The 19,245-nt window shown below is 40.0% G+C and overlaps 1 protein-coding gene across 1 annotated transcript in view; it reads right to left on the bottom strand.

The window, feature by feature from the left end:
- The window catches only part of mtrex (Mtr4 exosome RNA helicase), a 215,437-nt gene that overhangs the window by 12,704 nt on the left and 183,488 nt on the right, over positions 1-19,245 (bottom strand). Inside the window, exons 24-25 of the mRNA XM_068033040.1 lie at positions 9,571-9,627; positions 2,795-2,957 (exon numbers count right to left, since the gene is read on the bottom strand). Coding sequence (XP_067889141.1) covers positions 2,795-2,957; positions 9,571-9,627 — 220 coding nt within the window. The remainder of the gene's footprint in view (positions 1-2,794; positions 2,958-9,570; positions 9,628-19,245) is intronic.

Below are 19,245 nucleotides of genomic sequence, written 5' to 3'. Positions count from 1 at the left end.
GAGGCAGCCATTCATCCAGTCGCGTCTGTACGGCTCTTTGTGAGACAATGCAAAACTAATCCCACTTCTCCATTGCCTTGTGTCTTCTTCTGCTTCAAGTATTTATCCAATTTTTCCTTAAAAGATGCAATGGTCTCTGCCTCAACTATGCCCATGGCATAACAGTCTAAGCTCCAATAACCCCGAGGAAAGAAATTTCTTCTGAACTCTCCTCATTCTCAGTGATAATTCAAAATTAACTGATTCCACAATTAATTCACCATCTGACAGTAACAGAACATCTTAGGAACAGTGAAGATAATATTGAAATTATTAGAAGGGAGAAGGGAGGGTCAAAAATCAATGTTTTAAATTTAATTTGGGCAAGTTTTGAAGGTATGAAAAATGAATCGTGTGTAAACTGGACTGAACTGTTAATGGATAAACCTACAAACAGCAGGAAATATTCAAAAGTATTACTTAGTACAATAAAAAAAGTACATACCCATAAAAGGTAAAGTCCCTACTTCTGCAGTTAAGCAGCTATAAGTCATTAACTGAAGTAGAGACAGTATCAAGCTAAAAGAAAAGGCATACACGAATGCAAAGAAAACTGGAAATCCAGCAAACTGAGAGCAACAAAAAGGGATATAAAGAATGTAATGTGGTGCAAAAAGTAAAATATGAAACTAAACTTGCATGGGATATCAAAACTAACAGCAAAGCTTTTTACAAATATATTAAGAGTCATAGAGTTATACAGCACAGAAATAGGCCCTTCGGCCCATCGTGTCAGTGCCGGCCATCAAGCACCTAACTATTCTAATCCCATTTTCCAGCACTTGGCCCGTAGCCTTGTATGCTATGGCGTTTCAAGTGCTCATCTAAATACTTCTTAAATGTTGTGAGGGTTCCTGCATCTACCACCTCTTCAGGCAGTGTGTTCCAAATTCCAACCACCCTCTGGGTGAAAAGATTTTTCCTCAAATCCCCTCTAAACCTCCTGCTCCTTACCTTTAATCTATGTCCCTTAGTTATTGACCCCTCCGTTAAGGGAAAAAGGTTCTTCCTATCTAGCCTATCAATGCCCCTCATAATTTTGTAGACTTCAATCATGTCCCCCATCAGCCTTCGCTGCTCTAAGGAAAACGGCCATAGCCTTTTCAGCCTCTCTTCATAACTGAAATATTCCAGCCCAGGCAACATCCTGGTGAATCTCCTCTGCACCCTCTCCAGTGCAATCACACCCTTCCTATGGTGTAGGGCCCAGAACTGTATGCAGTACTCCAGCTGTGGCCTAACTAGCATTTTGTACAGCTCCATCATAACCTCCCTGATCTTATATTCTATGCTTTGGCTAATAAAGGCAAGTATCCCATATGCCTTCCGAACCACCTTATCTACCTGTGCTGCTGCCTTCAGTGATCTATGGACAAGTACACCAAGGTCCCTCTGACTTCCTGTACTTCCTAGGGTCCTACCATCCATTGTATATTCCCCTGCCTTGTTAGTCCTCCCAAAATGCATCAACTCACACTTCTCAGGTTTAAATTCCATTTACCACTGCTCTGCCCATCTTACCAGCCCATCTATATTGTCCTGTAATCTAAGGCTTTCCTCCTCACTATTTACGACACCACCAATTTTCGTGTCACCTACGAACTTACTCATCATATCTCCTATATTCATGTCTAAATCATTAATGTACACGACAAACAGCAAGGGTCCCAGCACCGATCCCCGTGGTACACCACTGGTCACAGACTTTCACTCGCAAAAACAACCCTCGACCATCACCCTCTGCCTCCTGCCACTAAGCCAACTTTAGATCCACTTTGCCAAATTGACCTGGATTCCATGTGCTCTTACCTTCTTAACCAATCTCCCATTCGGGACCTCATCAAAAGCCTTACTGAAGTCCATGTAGACTACATCAACTGCTTGGTAAAGAGTGGTAAAGGGGATTAAGTCCATTAAAGGTAGACCATAATGCACAATAAAGAAATGGTAGACTTGTTAAAAGAGTACTTTGTATGTTTTCACAATGGGGAGAGACATAAAATACTAGTACAAAAAGAACCCGTGAAAAGGAACTCAGTAGATTTAATCCAAATTTTGAAAAAGGGATGGAAGAAATATGTATCCACTGTTCCCTTAAAACATGCAAGTCTCTGTCTCAATTACTCCGTATATCAAAGCATTCCACGCTGTGTAACAAAATTTCTCTTAACCTTTCTCTTTACTATTAGTGACATTTTAAATTGATTTCCACTCAGGGACTCGGATGTTGTTTATGGCCAAATGCAAAGAACAGGTTGTTCTTCCCACTTCCCACCATTCCCCTGCCAATTCAAATCAATGTTGCCCTCTATTCCTTAGAGGTTTACGTGAAGGTTATTAAAAGATAATTTTATCCCAGCTTCATTGTAAGTGAAACAATTCTCCAACCACAACTGAACTGTAAAGTATGGTCATTATGCAAATAGTGGATTATCAAAGGAGGCAAGAACTGAAATAAAAGCCTATGGGGACAGGATTAAAGCTTTATCTTATTTATAAAACTTTGGCAGTTAATACACCTAAAATGATATTGGGACAGCCATCAATGGATGAAGTACAAATGTAAAACTATTTGAAGGCAATCTGATATTGCCTTGATACCTGTAAAGAAACTTGTGACTTTGCGGAGATAAAGGCAAACATTTTTTCAAATTCTAAATCAAAACAGCTGCAGGAAAACAGTATACTACCAAGGACAAATTTATTGCTGAACACAAAAAAAAATTGAAAGGAACAGGAAAATATTTATCATTACCCTCAAAAACCTCTGTCATTTTGCAGATCTGAGCAAAAGTAGCTCCATTTGCCCATGTAAATACAACATCCATTAAGTGGGGGCGAAAGGAGTCCAGGTACATTTCCTCATCGACTTCCAGTTTAGCTTCTGCTGACACTTTGGCTATTCTCCTAGCACATTCCTGAAAACAGACATGAAAAAACATTACCTGAACTTAGTTTCAATTCAGGTTTTTACCACCATAAGATAGGCATATAGTTTCACAGGGGATTTGCTTCTGCCATGTTGAAGAGGTGTTGTCTGTCTTAATGTTCAAATTATATTGCTAAATATGTTGACAACTCCTTCCTTAAGTAATATGCTAGTTTGTCTAGAAGGGCAGAAATATTGCTAAATCTAGTCATGTCAGGTAAGCGGAGTTAAATGTGGTCAAGCCTGTCACGAGTAGTGACAATAATAGCGAGCATGATTTGTGGGTGGCGGGTAGCGATGGGATAAGTGACCATTGGCCATGTTGATTGAGGAATAAATATTAGACACGATGTCCTTTCTAAAGTTTGTGCCAAGAATATAAATGCAAGTCCCTAACCCCAAAGGACTGTGGATGCTCAGCTGTCAAGTATATTCAAGACAGAGACGATAGATTTTTGGTTACTAAGGGAATTAAGGGATATGGGGATAATGTGGGAAAGTGGAGTTGAGGGAGAAGATTAACCATGATATTGAATGACAGAGCAGGTTCAAAGGATTGAATTGCCTACTCCTGTAGCTATTTCTTCTGTTGTTATACCATGTAAAATATAAATAAAAAACGGGGTGGGGAAGGGGAAAACTTAGTACAAAAAGCAGGGCAGATTCATATTGGGCTAGTTCAGAAAGATGAGGAACGAACTGGATGAGATGAGATGGAAGAGAGAAATTGGTACACTGGGATTTTTTTTCTCCAAAAAAGCAGACTGCAAAGTTGAATATGTATTACAAAAGGAAATTACTTCCAGTTTCAAAATGCTCCAAGAGGTTACAAACAAACTAAAATCACAGGGAGACAAAAGGGACGAAGAGTATGATAAAAATGAAAGAGTATGGGAAAAGAAAGATTTAAAAAGGGATAATAAAACCATGAAGGTAGTAAGAGAGAATCTTTAAAAAAAACATAATCGAGAAATATATTAAAAAATGAAAATTGTCAAATATGAGGTAGGAGCCTTGAGAGAAGTTCATGAGTTTGCACAGGATAAGTGGAAATCAATGCAATATTTGCTTCAAAAGGAGGAGGATATTGCACAGTTTGTAAAATTGTGACAATATTTTATAATAAATAAAAGGAAAATATTGTGGAATGTAGTTACGCTATTGGGGATAAAATGACAAAGTGCTGCGGCTTAATGGGATACATCTGAGGATACTGGGAAAAATCAGAGAAGAAATATTTCAGGTTTCTGAGAGTGGATGTGTGTCAGAAGACTGAAGAGGGACCAATGTAATACTCATTTTAAAAAGGGAGACAGAGCTAACCCAGGTAATTACATGCCAGGTTAGTTTAATATCTATGGTAGGGAAAGTTCTGGAATCATTAATTAAAAATGAAAATAAACCAACAAAGATTTCAGACAGGAAGATATCAGGCAAACCCGATAAGACGTCTTTGAAAAGGTGCAGAGATGGCGGATAGAGGAAAATGTAGTGGACGTGTTGTACATGGACTTTCTGAAAGCCTTGGACAAAATACCGAAGTAGAAACCATTGTATAAGATTGAAGGGTATGAAGTAAAGGAGAAAATTGGTAACAACTTGAATTAAAAACTTTTTCCCTTAGTGGAGGGGTCAATAACTAGGGGGCATAGATTTAAGGTAAGGGACAGGAGGTTTAGAGGGGATTTGAGGAAAAATCTTTTCACTCAGAGGGTGGTTGAAATCTGTAACGCACTGCCTGAAGAGGTTGTAGAGGCAGGAACCCTCACAACATTTAAGAAGTATTTAGATGAGCACTTGAAATGCCATAGCATACAAGGCTACGGGCCAAGTGCTGGAAAATGGGATTAGAATAGTTAGGTGCTTGATGGCCGGCACAGACACGGTGGGCTGAAGGGCCTGCTTCTGTGCTGTGTAACTCTATGACTCTAAAAACTGTTTAGAAGGGAGAAATCAAAACTAGATGTTACAGCCACTTAATTGTAGTGTGGTTAATTGCTCCACCATTGCCAACTGTGCCTTCAGTTGTCTAGGCCCCAAACTCTGGAATTCCCTCCTTAAACTTGTCTGCCTCTCTACCTCTCTTTTCTCCTTTAAGATGCCCCTTAAACCCTAACTTTTTGACCAGGCTTTTGGTCACCTGTCCTAATATCTCATGTGGCTTGGTGTTAAATTGTTTGATAAAGCTCCCTTGAAATGTCTTGGAATGTTTTAAAATATTAAAAGTGATATATAAATGCAAGTTATTATTGTTGCCTTTGGAAATGGGTAGCAGTGCCTCATAGACTACTGTTTGGAAACTGTTTCAGTCAATGATTTGGATATAGGGTATAGGAAGTAGTGTTCAAATCTGCATATGATATGAAAATAGGAGGCATAGTAAATACTTCTAAGGACCAAAGAAAGCTGCAAGGACATACTGATCAGATGATGGCATTGGCAAAAAAATAGTTAGAATTCAATGTCAGTAAGTGTGAGGTGGTACGTTTTGTTTTTTAAAAAAATTAATGTACATGACTTGAATGAAGAAGACCAAAAGAACAAAGGATCTGGGTGTTCAGATTCACAAGACATTAAAAGTAGCACCTCAAGTGAATTGAGCCTTAAAAAGAAACCACAGAACATTGAAATTTATGGCAAGAAATAGTTGAGATTTAATGATAAATCTATATAAAATCCTAGTACAAGCACAATTAGGGTATCGTGCAATTCTGAGCTTCACACTGTAGGATGGATGTTGAGGTTATTGAGAGTACACGGCACAGATTCACTAGAATGCTGTCAGGTACAAGGAAATTCAAATACGAAAAAAGACTTGAAAATTTGATGCAGATTTTGTAAGAACAAAGCAATTAAGGGTTGATCTAATAGAGACATTTAAAATAATTAAGGGATAGAAAGAAAAAGTAGACAGATGTATTTGTGTAGTGTTACAAAAGTGCTTCCATTTTTGTTAAATTTTTTGACAACTCATAGTTAAATGGTAGAAATGGATTTGATTTTTGGAAGTTTGAAAATTTCATAGATGCTGGACTTCGTTTTGTTGTTGACAGTTCATAGTCTAAGGATAGGGGGTAAACGGACTGAGATGAGGAGAAATTACTTCACCCAGAGAGTGGTGAGCCTGTGGAATTCGCTACCACAAAAAGCAGTTGAGGCCAAAACATTGTATGTTTTCAAGGAGTTAGATATAGCTTTTGGGGCAAAAGGGATCAAAGGATATGGGGGAAAGGGGGAACAAGTTACTGAGTTGGATGATTAGCCATGCTCATAATGAATAGCAGAACAGGCTCGAAGGGCCGAATGGCCTACTCCTGCTCCTACTTTCTATGTTTCTATGAAAGGACACAGCTTGTGTGTTTGAAAACAACCTTTACTGGATGTCACAGGCCTTAATAAATAAACAAAAAACCTTATGACTTGGGGAAGATGTTTACAGAGATGTGACATGTCAAGATTTATGAGTGGGCAGGAGGTTCTGACCTGCTGTTTGGGGTTTTTGCTTGAGGTATTGTTTTGGTTCAGTTGGTGCATGGACAGTGTTTGAAAAGCAGTTGAAGATCAACCTGCCAAGAAAGAAACCCCAGCTCATCTTTCCTGCACCTCTAAGAGGCCCTGAGAAGTCCAGTATGTCAGCTCCACTTTCCTCCTCTTGGGAAAAAAACCCTGCGAAACCAGAGTGTGATAGCAGAAGCCCCTGATGCTGCATTTCTCCTAAAAAGCCGACCAGACTATTTCTTGACATCTCCAGAACGAACTGCTTCTGTAAAGATCCCAGTGACCCGTCACTGTATACCCAGATGCCAGACCAAAAGGGACAACTGACATCCTTCCATACCTTTTTTTACTTCAAGAATTAGCAGGTATTTGGCCAAAGTATTCTTTTTTTGTAACAGTGCTCTGCAGAGAGAATTTTTTTTTTCAGTGTGTGTGAGGTATTTTAAAAGGGAACTTTCATATTTCAATCTGTGTTAATGCTTTGTTTCGTTACTGGATAAGTCTTATTTTATAATAAACTGATAATTTTGTTGTTTATTAAGAAACCTGATTGGTGTATTTTATTCTGGGATAAAGAGTAGAGTATATGACTGACTGCATTGGTAACTGGGTAAACATTTAAATATATTTTGTGACCTGTGGAGAAATGGAATTATAAAAGACAGTGCACTCCTGTCACCTTAGCCGTAATAATAGTGCTTTATATGACACCAAACTGTCCCAAATCACTTCATAGCCAATGAATTACTTTTGAAGTTTAGTCGCGACTGTAATGTGGGGAAATGCAAGAACTGATTAATGCACTGCAAGGTTTCAGAAACAGTAGTGAAAGAAATGAGCAATTAAACTGTTTTAAGTGGTGCTGGTTGGGATAAAAATATTGGCAAAGCCATTGGGAAAAACTGTTTTTCTTCAAATAGTGCCATAGGATGGAACAGAGCAGCTGGAAACAAACAGTTCCCAGTGTGGGTCTAGAACGAAGATTAGTTATAAGATTAAGTGCCTAAGATTTAAGACAGTGGGCAGACGAGAATAAACTGTGGAGTAGTGATTGAGGCAGAGACCATGATAACATTTAAGAGGAGATTTGATGGCTAAAAGAAATAGGAACAAAGAGAATAATGGGAAAAGGGCCACCCATAAAATTTGGATTACTGCTTGTGTGGAAGATAAACACTGACATGGTTGGGCTCAAAGGCTTGTTTCTGTATTGTAATTTCCATATCATTTCATGGATAAAGTGGCTATGCATACTATGTTGTCTGGAAAAAGTAGAATAAAAGACCAAGACAATAAAACACTGTTAGTACTCATATTATTGAGATAATGTTTAGAATCAGATTGTGAAAGTCTTCCCAAAGTCTACGTTTGGCTTGTTTTAACACGTTTTTCCAATTTTTAATTGACGTTGAGTGGGTTTACCATTAAATGAAATTAATCTCAGAAAGCAAGCACAAAACTATGGAATTTTGCTGAAATTAACTATTTAAATTTCAAAGAATTAGATATTTAACTTTAAGGCTGCATGTGGCAAACGAATGAAAGACTTCTACACCAGATCCAAATAAAACCTCGCACCACTTGAGCTCAAATCCCTACTTCACCAATTACAATAACAAATAAAAGTCTTTTGTCTCTAATTTCTTCATAACTGATCTCTCTCAAATTAAACCACCACATCTGTATTAGAGTTAAGGGTGGGCAAAATAAGATTTTAGGTAGTTTCATCTGTATAGAAACAAACAAAGATAAAATACAAGTTGATAGTCATCCCAATTGCTCTGAATTATTTACTCCAATGTTCTGAACAGTGCATTCAACATAGCACATATTAAACAGCAGTATGTAACAACTAAATACTAGGAAGACTGAAGCCACTCCAAACTTTATTCCCTAGCTACCGGCTCCATCTCTCTCCCATCCAACAGTTTGAGACTAAACCAGTCTGTTCACAACTTTGGTATCACATTTGACCCGAGATGAGCTTCCAATCATGTATTCATGTTATCACTAAGACCGCTTATCTTTACCTCTGTAACATGGCCCGACTTTGCCCCTGACTCAGCTCATCTGCTGCTGAAACCCTCATTCTAGACTTGACTATTCCAACGCACTCCTGGCTGGTCTCCCATATTCTACCCTCTGTAAACCAAGGTCATCCAAAACTCTGCTGTCCGTGTCTGAACTCACACCAAGTCCCATTCACCCATCAACCCTGTGCTCGCTGATTTACATTGGCTCCCGGTTAATCAAAACGTCAGTGTTAAAATTTTCATCCTTGTTTTCAAATCATTCCACAGCCTCACCCCTCCCCATGTCTGTAATCTCCTCCAGCCCCACAACTCTAATCTAATTCTGGACTCTTGAGCATTCCTGATTTTGATCGTTCAACCTTTGGTGGCCATGCCTTCAGTTGCCTCAGCCTAAAGCTTTGGAATCCCTGACCTATACCTCTCTGTCTTGGTTTCCTCCTTTAAGACACTCCCTAAAACCTACCTCTTTGACCAACTTTTGGTCATCTGACCTAATATCTCCTTATGTGGCTCAGTGTCATATCTTGTTTTATAATGCTCCTGTGAAGTGCCTTTTATTACGTTAAAGGTGCTATATAAATATATGTTCTTTGTTAACTTGCACTTTTAGTTCATAGAATCTGCTTTGAAAGCAACACTGCGGAAATCCTGGAAAAATTCAAAAAACTTCTGTGGAAAATGATACATTTTTGAACACATTATAAATTAGTTACAAAAGTTTTTTTTGGAGGGGAAGGGATTATGTGCACAAAAAAGAGCCATGAAGGGGGAAGAGGAAGAATTAGGAGTGGAAATAGATATTAATGCCAATAGCCTGACATTGAAGAAAACCCTATCAAAACTTATTGCTTCAGTTCAACTATGCCCAAATAGGCTGCAATAGGTAGCAGAAAAATATCCACAAAGCTACTGCCTAATAGTTGTTTTGAGTGAAAATAACATTCATAAAGATGAATAGCTAGTAGTGAGTTGGTTGTGCAGGCATAGGAACTGTAGCTAGAATTATTTGCATAAGTACAGCCAAACAGAAAACCAGTTTCAGTAACAGCAAACCATTAACAAATACATTACCTGCATCTGTCGTAATGGGCCTGCTAATTGTTCTGTCAGTTTGGGCATTTCATTTGCCTATAAATTCAAACAGACACACAAATTACTCGTGGTTGCTCTGCACTAAATAGATGATTCAGAGATTTGATGGCACATAGCATTGGGAATCTTACCAATTTGGGTCACTTAGGTGCATATCCCAGAGCCCTATGGGCCACATACTAACATTGCCAATTATTTGCATATAGCTCAAGATGTTGATACGAACAGATCTTGGTATTCAGATTGAGAAATTAGCCACTAATAAAGGAACAGCACTGAGAACAGACCTTTCCAAAACTTCAGGCCAGCAAAAGACAACAGGAAAAAAAGTGAAGTAAAAAATGTAAATGCAAATAGCTGTCAGGCTGTGTCAGCTTGGGTGCCAAAGCTTGGCTTTTGGATTAGGATTATAGTTTTGTACGATTGCATTAGATTATTTCAGGTAGCAACAAAAATAAACAACTTTGTTACATTTCTTGAGTGATGTTTTTAAGTTTCTGTGCTATCATGTAAACTGTGTCTTCATTTTCGGAAAGCTGCCCTCAATTTCCCAATTCTGCTGACAGTGACGTCTTTCAACATGATTCGGCATTCGAGTATGAAACAGGATTAATTATCAGGGGTTCAGTAGTTCTTTCAATTCAGTGCAATGGTTCACCTTTTCAAGCAAAACATAATTATTTATAGATGATGCTCTTCCAGCTGATAATGGGTATTCTTTCAGTGGAACTGAACAATCATAACCACGAGAGGTATTTTTGAAAAATGATCCCTAGGAGATTTCTTATGGTGGTATGATGAACATAGTTGTGCCCCATCAAAACTTTAATGACAAAGGGCATATAACATGACAGTTGGCTATTGACCAGGGTTGACTGATGCTGCAGGTTGCAAAGATTCACTAGTGTCAGATAAATTGGATGCGTTTCAGGAAATGTGATCCTTCTACATTAATTCTTTACACATGTGTACATAGCTGGTGAAGCAATCATACATTTATCATCATTTGAAAGAAACGATAAATGTTGTAGAACTATACCATAATACAGCAAGAAAATCATCAATGTCACCATCAGAGGCAGCCATTCAGTCCATTATGGCTGTGCCAATACAATTCCACACACTTCTTTGACTTATCTCTCATATCCCTTCATTCTCTATCATGAAGTTGTCTTCTTTGTCAGTTAGCAAGCTCACCCCTTCCTGGAATAACCCTTGTTTATGTGCTTATAAAGTTTTTGTTATTATTCTTTATGTTGACAACCAATCTTTTTTCTTAGTTCCTCTAATGTACTTAATTTGCTTGCCTTGTTTTTATTTCTCTTCCTTTTTTCTTGCATTAATATATGTAATTTTATTGCTTTCCTCCTTAACATTAATTTTTTGAAGTAATCTCCTTATTCATTTATCGAATGCTGGATTTTGCCGCAAACATTTTACTTCTGATCAGAAAATTTAGTCCATATTGCCCCTATTTCATAATTAATTAGCTTCCATTTCAGGTTTGTGGACTTATCATCCAAGTTTTCTGTTCAATTTACTTGGTTCAGATCCACATTTCTTGGATTTGGAATTTGCTGTTTTCTAGACTTACATTGTTGCATTTTTTCTCCCTACATAAAAACCTATTGTTGGAGTTATTCCAGGCTACCTCACAGGAAATTATCCAGTGACCTATTGAAAACTAGCATTTCACTGCCGAAGCGGATGACTCTCTGCAAAAGGAGTATTTCCGAGCTTCTAACTTCACTCGATGCTTTTGGAACTTATACTTACGTACCTGAGACCTCCCTAAACTTTCCAACTCAAATAGCCTATTCATTTGGACAAAATATAATCCCTTCCTTATTTTGAAGACCTCAAATCATATTTTCTCAAAGTCTACATTTTTCCAAATTCAAAATCCACAGCTCTCTATGCTTGTAACAAATATTACAGCAAACCTCTTTGAATTGTTCACAAGTACCAATCAAAAATTGTTCCATGCAACATAAACTCAAGACTCTCACACTGACACCACTATTTCAACTCATCTTTATCAGTCTGTTTGGCTAACTTTGTGCTCAGCCCATGTACAACTCTATGGAACTCCAGTCTTGCAGTCTTACTCGATTGTCCTTCTTAACTCTTACTTTGTTAAATGTTTTTATTTTCCACAGAAAATAAAGCTACATACTGTTCATCCTACTCTTGCAGAAAATGCTCAGTATTCTTTACCCCAGTAGCAGGAGATAATATACCATACAGAAATCCAAATATGTCCATCTATTCTATTAACTGTTGACTCTGGCACCACCAACATTTGTCTCTTAGTATGCACAGTTTTTCCAGGTAGTTCACTGCTTCAGGGAAGAATTAGTGTCCTGCAGACCTCTATCCAGGATCAACTCCCTCCATGTGTTGAAGTGCTATTAACAACTGCTCAGCACCTGATGCACAAGTGGAGTGAAATGCAATCAGCCAATCGCAGCTTCACTTTTTCCCCACTCTCTCCAGTGATTCAGATATTTCTGGTTGGGTTTTGAGTGCTCAGCTTGTGTATCGCGCCCATTGCTCACAGTCTGAATGGAGTATTCCTCCTACACAGCCGCTTTCATAAGCTGCACCCATGCTCCTTTGCTTTGCACTTAATACTGTTAATTCAAAACATGTGGTGAAGGATCTTATGGTCTAATAACCTCAATTTAAGAACCTTCCTCCTCCCATCACCCTTGATTCCTCCACTTTACTGGCAGCTCCTCTCAGTCCTGCTCCCACTCCAGGTTGTTGCTGCTGCTGCTCCTGGCTCTACAAAGAATGACTGTGCCCACCGACCCTCCACCCACCTCAATGAACCCCAATCTCCTGACTCATGGTTCCCTTCTCTTCCCTTTATTCCTTCCTTCCCCACTCTTCATCTCTTCCCATCCACCGATTTCAAAGACCCCCTCCCCGAATGTTGAATAAACACCCCCCCACCAGCCAATATCAGACCCCCTCCTGAATGTCAGCATTCACAATTCCTGATTCTCCCGTCCTCTCCGTACTGCGCACCATACAGTTGAGGCTCTCTGCAGCAGTCGTCAAATAACGTCACAGAGTGGGACTGTGCCCTGTGATGAGAAATTTATTCCAGTGTTTGTCATAAATGATTTAGAGGCAGCGTCCTGAAGATCCAAGCCCCATTTCGAGAATGCGCCAGTCATTTTGATGCTTTCTCCAGCTTTTGTGGGATGGGGAGTTCTTCACCCAGCATCTATGGCGCCAGAGAAACTCCTCTAACCTTTGGTTCGAGCTGCGTAAGCATTCAATCCAAGAGATAGAGGGTTTCTCTGCTGCTGTAGATATTGGGTAAAGAAATCTCCATGACACCAAAGCTGCCTTGTTTTCACCCACTGCTGCCCAACACTTATCTACGTGTTTGGTGCTTTCAGTAACAAACGGACTTGGTGATTTGAAGGGTGTCCGTATTTCACAACTGGTGAGTGTCTGTGATTTCAAGGGGCAAATTGTATCTACTATAATGCAAATTATTTGTGACTGTCAATAAGTGCGTTTTTTTGGGGTTGTTTTGTACAGTTTTCTTTTAATTACAGTACTTGAAGTTTACTATCCATCAGACCTTTCTTTTAACAAATACAGCTCTTTTTCCAGAGAGTGAAAAAAGTAATCCAGCATTACACCATTGGAATTTTAACAAAGGAAATAACACAAGTCCTCTCTTTTGCTCATCTTTCACTAGGACACACTTCAGTTATATGCTCATTAGCAGCAATATTTCATTGCAGACATAATTTCCAAATCCTAAAAGCAAAATACGATGGATGCTAGAAATTTGAAATCAAAACAGAAAATGTTGGAAATACTCAGGTCAGGCAGCATCCATGGAGAGAGAAGCAGTGTTAACATTTCAGGTTGATGAGACTCATTCTGATGAAAGGTCATCAACCTGAAATGTTAACTGTTTCTCTCTCCACTGATGCTGCCTCGCCTGGGCAGTATTTCCAACATTTTGCTATTTTTATTTCATAAATTTCCAAGTATAAATTTCATCATGGAAGGGAACTATAATTTTATATATATAACTACACCTCTAGTTTAAATTAGTTATGTGGTGAAATTTCTAATATCTGATATGCTGGCCTGCCAAGCCCCACCATTTGAACTCCATCTTGTCCAAAACTACCACTCAAGTCTTAATCCACAGCAATTCTGGCCTAGTTTTCTTCCCCTTTCCATCAGCACTGGTAGCAGAACCTTTAGTCATTTGTCCCCGACACTCTGGAATGCGCACCCTTAACCCCACTCTCTGGTTACTTACCTATTCATGTTCAATAATCTCTTCCAAACTTACCTCTTGCACCATTGTCAACTCTCCCAAGTGCCTCTGCAGCTAGGGGTATGGGCGGGTTGGGGTATGTGCTCTACCTGTGAAAATATCTCTGGACATTTACTACATCAAAAGTTGCTGTTAATGTATCCTCTAAATGGTTATGAATCGCATCAATATCCAGCGCTGTTTAAATTGTTTCACTTTCCTATACAATTTTTATAATCTCAAAAAAGATATACAATAGCAGCATTTTTGACACAACATTTAATGTGGCACTTTAAGAACTTTAAAAAGTCAATACATGGAAAAAGCAGAGATCAATTTTGAAAACAAATGACAATTATTTAATTTTACTCTTTTGAATAACTTATCATAGTAGATATTGCATAAGTTCTAAAACTAACATTCATAAAAAAGGACAAAGTATTTAAAAGCTCTAAAGTTTATTACTAAATTAGTAAATATTGACAGCTAGCTAATTTCTATGTACTTGTCTTATGAAGTTAATGGAATCATTACCCAAAAGGAGAAATTGTGATTTAACTCAATTGCTTTGCAGTGAGTTTCAGAAAACTATTTTGTACTTATTAACTGACTAGAGCATATGAGCATCGTTGAAGGACTAATCCTGGCTGAATGTTACAATTTAAGTAAACTGAACTTAGCATTACTGCAAAACTGTCTGCCAAGTTCTCCGTATTTTTTTAACCTCAGACACTAAAACCTAATTTCAAAGCTATATCGTGTGGAGATTATATTTATTGCTGGTACTCCACTATTTTGAGAGATGCAATCTGATCAGCAAACTATATATTCCAACTTCTCTGTATAGTAGTAACTACAGAAACAGGTGATCTTAGGTATGAAAAGTCAATCAGTGTTTGAGACACAAAATTACTCACAAGGAGAAAGATGGTCAAATCTGACAAGAAAAACTCAAATGAAATCACAGAAAAAATGGCAAAGGTAGTAGCGCATACTATAGAATTTATGAAGCCATCCAAATTGGAACTCAATTTGCATTTATTGTCATGCTTTTTAGGACTTGAAGTATCTGTATTTTATAAAATTTGGTAGTGGGAATACAAACCATTAATATCAATTAATATTGATATCAATAACATAGATGGCAGAAACCTCAAAACGTCAGGTGAGGGCAAGTTGCATTAAGACTGTTGAGCACTTCTGTTTGTACAGTTTTGTAGACTGGAAAGTAAATCACCAATAAATTTTAATCAAAAGGCATTAAAGAACACAAAAGCATAACTGAACTAATATTGGACAAAATCCTTTCAGACAGAATTTATTCATTTGATTAATGAAAGTAAAACCATGCAACAGTATGAAGTTGTCCAGAGTACATTTTTTAAAAACGCTGAAAATTTACACCGTAGGATTTTCTGCACTGCTGGAACCTGAAACTATAAAGAGATTTTTGTCTGTAAAAGCAGCCAAACTAAAGACAGGACATAAGCCATAAAATATAACTTTCTAGGCATAATAATCTGCCTCAATGTGAAAATCAATGGCAAAGTTGTTAAAAATTAGTACATAATACTAGTCATTGAAAGTTCCACGAAGGCTTTTCTTTGAACTTTCTCTTTTGCTCTCAGCTGGGGTGTGAGTCTACACGTAAAAGCATTCCTATGATATCTTACCTGAGTGGTCATTCCTCATATCCAAGTCTAGGCAGTGCACGAAAGCACACTACTTGAAAAAATGTATGCTAGCATGGGTGAGCCTGATCTGTGCTCAACCAATTTTTATACATACTCTTTCTCAGCAGTAGTCATTAGTTAAGACATGGGAGCAATTGGCAATTTGGAAGCTACATTTTTTATCCCCCAGGTTCTGGAATGTGAACAGCACAACGGTTATCAGATACATCACTACACACTGGCAATCAAGACTATAACCTTGCAACCGATATAGTTCAGCACTACACTTGATGGCACCTGAAATTAACCAAGATTTGTATGAATTGGCTCAATTTGGAAAAGTCAAATGTTGCAAAAGAACCAGCTTTGGCCTCATTTTTTCAAACAGGGTGCATCAAAACAAACTACACAAATATGAGATATGGAGAAAATTTTTACCACAAAATTACTCCACAGCTGTTAGGAGTAACTTAGTTAAAATGAAACCTATGGATCAACCTATCCTGTCAAATAAGGTTGGGTCCATCAACCACAGATTTTTAAAATTCATTCATGGGATGTGGGCGTCGCTGGCTAGTTCAGCATTTGTTGCCCCTAATTGCCCTCGAGAAGGCAGTAGTGAGTTGCTTTCTTGAACCACTACAGTCCATGTGGGGTAGGGACACCCACAGTGCTGTTAGGAAGGGAGTTCCAGGATCTTGATCCAGTGACAGCGAAGGAATGGTGATATAGTTCCAAGTCAGGATGGTGTGTGGCTTGGAGGGGAACTTGCAGGTGGTGGCGTTCAAGTATTTGCTGCCCTTGTCCTTCTAGGTGGTAAAGGTTGCAGGTTTAGAAGGTGCTGTCGAAAGAGCCTTGGTGCGTTGCTTCAGTGCATCTTGTAGATGGTACACACTGCTGCCACTGTGCGTCGGTGATGGAGGGAGTGAATGTTTGCGGATGGGGTGCCAATCAAGCGGGCTGCTTTGTCCTGGATGGTGTCGAGCTTCTCGAGTGTTGTTGCAGTTGCATCCATCCAGACAAGTGGAAAGTATTCCAAAACATTCCTGACTTGAACCTTGTAGGTGGTAGACGGCTTTGGGGAGTCAGGTGGTGAGTTACTCACCACAGGATTTCTAGCACCTGACCTGCTCTTGTAGCCACAATATTTATATGACTACTCCAGTTAAGTTTCTGGTCAACGGCAACCCCCCAGGATGTTGATAGTGGGGGATTCAGCGATGGTAATGTAATTGAAAATCAAGGGGAGATAGTTAGATTCTTTCTTGTTGAAGATGGTCATTGCCTGGCACCTGCGTGGCATGAATGTTACTTGCCATTTATCAGCCCAAGCCTGGATATTCTCCAGGTCTTGCTGCATTTCTACACGGGCTGCTTCAGTATCTGAGGAGTCGCGAATGGTGCTGAACATTGCACAATGTTCAGCGAACATCCCCACTTCTGACCTTATGATTGAAGGAAGGTCATTGATGAAGCAGCTGAAGATGGTTGGGCCTAGGACACTACCCTGAGGAACTCCTGCAGTGATGTCCTGGAGCTGAGATGATTGACCACCGACAACCACAACCAACTTCCTTTGCGCTAGTTATGACTCCAACCAGCAAAGAGTTTTCCACTGATTCCCATTGACTTCAGTTTTGCTAGGGCTCTTTGATGCCATACTCGGTCAAATGCTGCCTTGATGTCAAGGGCAGTCACTCTCACCTCACCTCTGGAGTTCTGCTCTTTTGTTCATGTTTGAACCAAGGCTGTAATGAGGTCAGGAGCTGAGTGGCCCTGGCGGAACCCAAACTGAGCATCAGTGAGCAGGTTATTGATAGCACTGTCAATGATACCTTCCACCACTTTACTGATGATTGAGAGTTGACTGATGGGGCAGGAATTGGCCAGGTTGGACTTGTTCTGCTTTTTGTGTACAGGACATACCTGGGCAATTTTCCACATAGATACCAGTGTTGTAGCTGTACTGGAACAGCTTGGCTAGGGGTGCGGCAGGTTCTGGAGCACAAGTCTTCAGTACTATTGCCAGAATATTGTCAGGACCCATAGCCTTTGCAGTATCCTGTGCCTTCATTCGTTTCTTGATATCACGTGGAGTGAACTGAATTGGCTGAAGACTGGCATCTGTGATGCTGGGGACTTCAGGAGTAGGCTAAGATGGATCATCAACTCGGCACTTCTGGCTGAAGATTGTTACAAATGCTTCAGCCTTATCTTTTGCAGTGTTGTGCTGGGCTCTACCATAATTGAGGATGGGGATATTTGTGGAGCCACCTCCTCCAGTTAGCAGTTTAATTGTCCACCACCATTCACGACCGGATGTGACAGGACTGCAGAGCTTAGATGTGATTCATTGGTTCTGGGATCACTTAACTGTCTATCGCATGCTGCTTACGCAGTTTGGCATGCAAGTAGTCCTGGCTTGCAGCTTGCAGGTTGATACCTCATTTTGAGGCATGCCCTCCTGCACTCTTCATTGAGCCAGGGCTGGTCTCCCAGCTTGATGGTAATGGTAGAGTGGGGGATATACCAGGCCACAAGGTTACAGATTGTGGTTGAGTACAATTCTGCTGCTGCTCATGGCCCACAGCGCCTCATGGATGCCCAGTCTTGCATTGCTACATCTGTTCGAAATCTGTCCCTTTTAGCACAGTGGTAGTGCCACACAACACGATGGAGGGTATCCTCAAAGTGAAGGCAGGACTTGGTCTCCACAAGGACTGTGCGGTGGTCACTCCTATCAATATTGCAATGGACAATGCGTCTGCGGCAGGCAGATTGGTGAGGACAAGGTCAAGTATGTTTGTCCCTCTTGCTGGTTCCCTCACCACCTGCTGCAGACGCAGTCTAGCAGCTATGTCCCTTAGGACACGGCCAGCTCAGTCATCAGTGGTGCTACCCAGCCACTCTTGGCGATGGACATTGAAGTCCCCCACCCAGAGTACATTCTGCACCATTGGCCCCCTCAGTGCTTCCTCCAAGTGGTGTTCAACATGGAGGAGTACTGAATCATCAGCTGAGGGAGGGCGATAGGCGGTAATCCGCAGGAGGTTTCCTGGCCATGTTTGACCTGATGCCATGAGACTTCATGGGGTTTGGAGTCGATGTTGAGGAGTGCCAAGACGACTCCCTCCCGACTATATAGCACTGTGCCGCCACCTTTGCTGGGTCTGTCCCGCCCGTAGGACAGAACATATTCGGGGATTTTAATGGTGGTGTCTGGGACATTGCCTGTATGATTGCGAGTATGACTACGTCGGACTGATGCAGTTTCTGGTGCCCAGGTCGATGCCGGGTGGTCCGCCCGGTTTCATTCCTGATTGACTTCGTAGCGGTTAGATACAACCGAGTGGCTTACGAGGCCATTTCAGAAGGCATTTAAAGTCAACTACATTGCTGTGGGTTTGGTATCACGTGTAGATAAGGACACCAGATTTCCTTCCCTAAAGGATATCAGTGAACCAGATGTGTTTTTAAAACAATCGACAATGGTTTCATGGCTATCATTATGCTAGGTTTTAATTCCAGATTTATTAATTGAACTCAAATTCCACCTTCTGCTGTGATGGGATTCAAACCCATGTCCCCAGAGCAATATCCTGGGTCTCCGGGTTACTAGTCCAGCAACAATACCACTAAGCCACCGCCTCCCCTATCGCTGCAGTTAGCTAACTTACCCAGGTA

The sequence above is a fragment of the Heterodontus francisci genome, chromosome 1, assembly GCF_036365525.1.
Source record: "Heterodontus francisci isolate sHetFra1 chromosome 1, sHetFra1.hap1, whole genome shotgun sequence".
NCBI lineage: Eukaryota > Metazoa > Chordata > Chondrichthyes > Heterodontiformes > Heterodontidae > Heterodontus > Heterodontus francisci.
Note: the sequence above shows the minus strand (reverse complement) of the source record. Positions and strands in the feature narration are given on the sequence as shown.